Here is a 6,080-nt window from a genome sequence, read left to right on the forward strand (position 1 = left end):
GCTTGGGACTGAGATGTGCTGGCTGTGGCTGCAAACCTTGGCTGTGCCAGAGCCAGAGCCCCCCTGGCACCCCCTGGCTGTGACAGAGCTGGAGCCCCCCTGGCACCCCCTGGCTGTGACAGAGCTGGAGCCCCCTGGCACCCACATCCCCCCTTGGCACCCAGACAGACCTGGGGCTGCTGCGGGGGCTCTGCCCTGCACAAAGCCCACCCCTCAGTGAGGCATTTGCCCTATGAGTGCGGGCCATGCCTGCGGGTCCCCTCGTTGTGCCACAGGCTCCTTGTACCTGGTGCTGGCAGTGCCAGGGCTGGCAGGAGCCAGAACGCTCCTGTGTGAGGCCTTGGGTGCTGCCTGTCCATCCATGGGCACCGTGGTGTGTGCCCACCTTTGCTGTGTGCTGGTGACAAACCTGGGGACACTGGGGCTCCACACCCCCGGGGTGCTGGGTGATGGGGAAGTGACCCCTGGCCTTGAGCCCCTCCTTCTCCTCCTCTTCCTCCTCCTTTCCCTCCTCCTCACCATTTCCCATGAAGTGGTGGTGCCCTTCATGGGCACAGGCGTTTCCTCTGCTGGGATGGGAATGGGATGGCATGGGATGGGGATGGGGGTGAGGATGGGGATGGGATGGGGTGGGGATGGGCATGGGGATGGTTCCTGCCCGGTGCAGCTCATCCCGAGGTGCCCACAGTCAGTTTGGGCTCAGCATCAGCAGCGTGTGCCGCGTCCCACTGTGGGATGGGCACAGGGCCAGGCTGGTGCTCAGGGCTGCTTTGGCTCCAGACTGAGTCAGACAGACCAAATGGGGCCTTGGGGTGACAGGGACAGCTGTGTCCCACCCCAGAGGCTGCCCTGGGAGCCCTGGGCCGAGGGATGGGGTGGCTGCAGGACAGAAGGGGCAGAAGGGACACGGGTGGCTGTTACAGCCCCTGTGGAAGGTGCGTGTCCCCGAGGGTGGCCCTGTGCAGCCATGGAGGCCCCTCAGTCCCCCACAGTCCTGATCCTGGTCCCATGACCCTGTTCCTCCTCCCACTGCCCTGCTCCTTCTCCCTCTGCTCCTGCTGCCATTGCTCTGATCCTCTTCCTTCCCCCACCGTCCTGCTCCAGCTGCTCCAGTTCCTCCTCCCGCTGTCCCGTCTCCTTGATCCCGATCCCATGGTTTTGATTCCTGTCCCGTTCCCATCCCTGTCCCTCTGCTGCCACCGCTCTGTCCCCTCTCCCACCTGGTGCCCCCCCAGCCAGCAGTGCCCGTGCCTGCCCCGGGCTGAGCAAAGCGCCGTGAGGAAACCTCCGGGCCGTGTTCGCTGCCGGACTGGGGGCCAAAGGCCGGGGCTGTGTCTGCGGCCCCCGGGGACCTGCGGGGGTGGGGATGGGGACGGGGATGGGGACGGGGATGGGGACGGGGACGGGGACGGGGATGGGGGCCGCCCGTGCGGGCCCCGCTGCTCCCCGCTCGCACGGCGGGGATGCGGGGGTGCCTGCCCGCCCGGGGGAAACTGAGGCACGGCGCTGCTGTGGCACCCCCGTGCCTGTGCCGGGGGTCGGGCACAGCCGGGCAGGGCGGGGGTCACGGCACAGCCGCAGGAAGCCGCGTGTCCCCGCGGGAAGAGGAAGAGCGACTTCCCCATGCGAGGGGGCAGGGCCGGGCCGGGGCTCGGGGCCTTCCCCTGCCCAGCGCTGCGGGCTCAGCGGGCTCTGGCAGCGGGACCCCGGCCCAGGGCTCCGGGACGCTGCGGCTGCTCCGCTCCGTGTCCCTGCAACGCGAGCGGGGCTCCCTGCCATCCTCCCGCAGCCATGCCGCGGGTGGGCACCATGCCCACGGCCGCGTCCCGGCGGGAAAGGGCTGCGGGCCCAGGGTGGGCACCGTGGGGCGCCCCCGCCCCGGCTGGGCAGGGCTGGGCAGCGCCGGGCTCCGGCCGGCCCGCAGCAGGAAGGGGAGCAGGATGCAGCCCTTAATGGGAATCGCAGAGGGAACCTGAGGAAGGAAAACGCGCGCCGGGCTTGGGGATAAACACAGCTGCAGAAGCGGACGCTGGCTCCGGGGCCACGCCAGCACAGCGCCGGCCCTGCTTGGGGTGGGCAGGACAAACGGCGACAGCCCACGGGCTGCCACAGCCCCGGTGTGGCCCTGCTGCCTGCCCTGCTGCCCTCTGTCCCGTTCCGGGCTGGGGGCACAGCACGGGATGGCACAGCACAGCATGGCACAGCATGGCACAGCATGGCACAACATGGGATGGCACAGGGTGCTGCCATAGCCTGGCTGCCATGGATGCAGCACCCCGGGGACGATGTGGTCCCCATGCACACTGGCCATGGTGGCACACACGTGTCCCTGGGTCACGGTGGGCAGATCCCCATTGCGGGTCTCTGTCACGGGTTTTGCCTGCCTGGGACGCTCATCTGGGTTGGATGGTGAACCAAGGGGATGCGATCCTTGTGCAGCGCCCATCCTCGGGGTGTCAGAGCAGGGAGATCACGCTGACCCAGCCCCGGAGTGTCCCCTCCCTGAGCCTGTTCTCTCCCCACAGGCTGCTGAGGGGACACCAGGAGCACCGGCATGCAGAGCATCAAGTGCGTGGTGGTGGGTGACGGGGCGGTGGGCAAGACCTGCCTGCTCATCTGCTACACCACCAACGCCTTCCCCAAGGAGTACATCCCCACCGTGTTCGACAACTACAGCGCCCAGAACACGGTGGACGGCAGGACTATAAACTTAAACCTGTGGGACACGGCCGGCCAGGAGGAGTACGACCGCCTGCGGACGCTTTCCTACCCCCAGACCAACGTCTTCATCATCTGCTTCTCCATCGCCAGCCCGCCCTCCTACGAGAACGTCAAGCACAAGTGGTACCCCGAGGTGTGCCACCACTGCCCCAGCGTGCCCATCCTCCTCGTGGGCACCAAGAAGGATCTGAGGAACAACCCCGAGACCATGAAGCGGCTCAAGGAGCAGAACCAGGCGCCCATCACCACCCAGCAGGGCATCAGCCTCTCCAAGCAGATCCGCGCCGTCAAGTACCTGGAGTGCTCGGCGCTCAACCAGGAGGGCATCAAGGATGTGTTCACCGAGGCCGTGCGGGCCGTGCTCAACCCCGCGCCGGCCAAGCCCAAGCGGCCGTGCGTGCTCTTGTGACCGGGCTGCCGAGGGACGATGCTGCCCTGCCCCGTGCCCCCCACACCCCCTGCCCCAGCCACCGCCGTGCCTCCCCAGCCTCGGTGGGAGCCCAGCCTCCAGCTTTAATAATACAGACCTCGTTTGCACTAACTGGCCGCCCGCCCCGGGGCACCGGGCTCCCCGCCCCGCCTCTGGTGCCGCCTCTCCGGTCCTGGCACAGCAACGCTTCCTGAGAAGGGGATGCCCGGGGTGGGCACCCCCGCTGCAGCCCCGAGCACCCCACGGCGACCTGCCACTCCCACCCTCTACACCAGCCGGGGCACAGGGGTCCCCAGCCCCTCCGTGCCAGCCCGGGCACTCGCCCAGCCTGGAGCATCTCGCTGGCACTGCCCCTTCCTGCCCCGGGATCCCCTGGGGGTGTTTGGGTGAGCCCCACACCAGGGACCTCCAGCCCTGCTGAGAGCAGAGCCAGCGTGGCCAGAGCAGAGAGCTCCTGCCCTGGCTGGTGCTGGAGCTCCACAGGGCAGCAGGACTCACCTGTAACCAGCTGCCCCCAGAGCTGCTTCTCCTGAAATAAAATCCTGCCCAGGCGCCCCGTGTCCTGTGCTCTCCCACACACCCCCGCCTTTCCTGAGCGTGGGGACACTGCCTAGACACTGCAAGGCTGTCACTGGCCTGAGCTGGGCTGGGACCCTTCACCATGCCAGGGCCAAGCCGCGGGTGCTCATGGTGCTTGCCAGGGCTCTCTTCTGGAGGGAACTGCCAGGGAAGCTTGGGATGTCCTTGCCACGGTCAGTCCTGACCCCACCATCTCTGTGCCCAGCTGAGCTCCCACCCGGGGGCTTGGGGACATTGTAATGGACAGCAATGGGGACAGTGCAGGAGGTGGCCACGGGGCCATTGAACTGTGTGGGAATGAGGACACTGAGGATGGGCACATTGTAGGAATTGGCACATGAGTGTGGTCCCCCCCTGGACAGCCCCCAGCCACCCCAGCCCCAGTACTGCCTCTGGAGGGGCAGAGCCCTGTGCTCCCGTGCCCGGGGGTGTCCGTGGTGTTCCCGTGTCCTGTGGCTGGCCATGGCAGCAGAGCCCTGTGCTCCCGTGCCCGGGGGTGTCCGTGGTGTTCCTGTGTCCTGTGGCTGGCCATGGCAGCAGAGCCCTGTGCTCCCGTGCCCAGGGGTGTCCGTGGTGTTCCCGTGTCCTGTGGCTGGCCATGGCAGCAGAGCCCTGTGCTCCCGTGCCCAGGGGTGTCCGTGGCGTTCCTGTGTCCTGTGGCTGGCCATGGCAGCAGCGAGGGAGCAGCGAGGGAGCAGAGAAGGAGCAGCAAGGGAGCACCGAGGGAGCAGTGAGGAGGGAGCAGAGGCATCCCCGGCCGCCCTCGCCGCCCCCTCGGCGCCCCCCCGGCACGTGCTGGCGGGCGGCCATGTCCGGCCCCGGCCCCTTGTCCGGCCCCGGGGCTTCCTGCAGGAAGGGCAGAGACCCGGCGCCCGCCACAAGCCGCCTTTGTTCCCTGCTCCCCTTGGCACCAGAGCCGGGCAGGCGTGGGCAGCGGGGCTGGGGGCTCTGGCCAAGGCCCAGCCCGGCCTCCTGCAGCCTCCTGGGCCCAGCAGAGCCCACCCTGGGAGCCCAGGCCAGGGGACGCAGCCCCAGGGCCACTGCACAGCCACGGGCTCCTGGGTCCCTGCTGCACCAAATCCTGCTCCCACCGTGGGCATCCAACAGCCCTGTCCTGGTCTGGCTGTGCGATGGTCCCCATGGCCATATCCTGCTCCCACTGTGATGGACTTCCATGGCCACATCCTGCTTCCACAGGGGGATCCCCACAGTCGTGTCCTGCTCCCATTGTGGTGGATCCCTACAGCCATGTCCTGCTCCCACTGTGGTGGATCCCCACGGCCACGTCCTGCTCCCACTGTGATGGACTTCCATGGCCACATCCTGCTTCCACGGGGGGATCCTTACAGTCGTGTCCTGCTCCCACTGTGGTGAATCTGTACAACCATGTCCAGGTCCCACAGTGGGGATCCCCACAGTCGTGTCCTGCTCCCACTGTGGTGGATCCCCACGGCCACGTCCTGCTCCCAGTGTGGTGAATCCCCACGGCCACGTCCTGCTCCCACGGTGGGGATCCCCAGGGCCATGTCCGGGTGCCACAGTGGGGCTGGCAAGGTGCCATCCTGGTGGGGTTTGGTGTAGCAGTGGGTGCTGGGATGAGGAGGGGACCCTGTGATGCTATGAGCAGGACACAGCCCTGCCCTGGCCCAGCACAGCAGGATGAGCTCATGGCTCTTCCCCTCCCAGCTGCTCCTGGGGCGGCTGCAGCGAGGGCAGGGCCCCACCACGGCCCGGGACAGGGGGAAGCAAGGCCCCGGCAGGTCCCCTGCCCCTGCCCAGCCCCAGCAGTGCCAGCCCCAGCAGTGCCAGCCCCAGCCCTCCTGGCTCCAGGCTCTGTCCCCGGGGCTGGGCAGGCCCTGGCCCCGCAGCATCCATAGGATCTGCAGGATCTGCGGCCAAGTGAGCGGCCCCAGGAGCTGGGCGGGGAGCAGTGGGGCCGCCAGCTGCGGGGTGGGCTCAGTCCCATGCCTCCAGCCCGGCTCCTGACCAGTTCCCAGCCTTGCTGAGCCTTCCCAGGCTTCACCCGGCACCCAGGGACACGGCCCAGCCACAGCCCCAGGAGCAGGATCCAGAGCCCACACCCCAGCAATCCACACCCAGCACCCAGGATGCACATTCCACACCCCAGAAATCCACACCCCACACCCCAGCACCCACGATGCACATTCCACACCCCAGCAATCCACAGCAGATCCTGCAGGGATCTGCATCCTCAGCCCCAGCTCCAGGGATCCACACCCCGCACCCCAGAACAGGGGGTCACATTTTGCACCCCAGCTCCATCACCCAGGGTCCACATCCCACACCCCAGCCCCGTAGCTCAGGGTCCGTGTCCTGCACCCCATTCCAG

At 68.0% G+C, this 6,080-nt stretch overlaps 1 protein-coding gene across 1 annotated transcript in view; it reads left to right on the forward strand.

Moving 5' to 3' along the window:
* The window catches only part of RHOG (ras homolog family member G), an 8,312-nt gene extending 5,141 nt beyond the window's left edge, over positions 1-3,171 (forward strand). The window contains exon 2 of the mRNA XM_058019184.1: positions 2,526-3,171. Within this exon, the coding sequence (XP_057875167.1) occupies positions 2,555-3,130 (576 nt within the window). The 5' untranslated portion in view covers positions 2,526-2,554 and the 3' untranslated portion in view covers positions 3,131-3,171. The remainder of the gene's footprint in view (positions 1-2,525) is intronic.
* Positions 3,172-6,080: the final 2,909 nt, after the last annotated feature.

The sequence above is a fragment of the Melospiza georgiana genome, chromosome 2 (assembly GCF_028018845.1).
Source record: "Melospiza georgiana isolate bMelGeo1 chromosome 2, bMelGeo1.pri, whole genome shotgun sequence".
NCBI classification, from domain to species: Eukaryota; Metazoa; Chordata; class Aves; order Passeriformes; family Passerellidae; genus Melospiza; species Melospiza georgiana.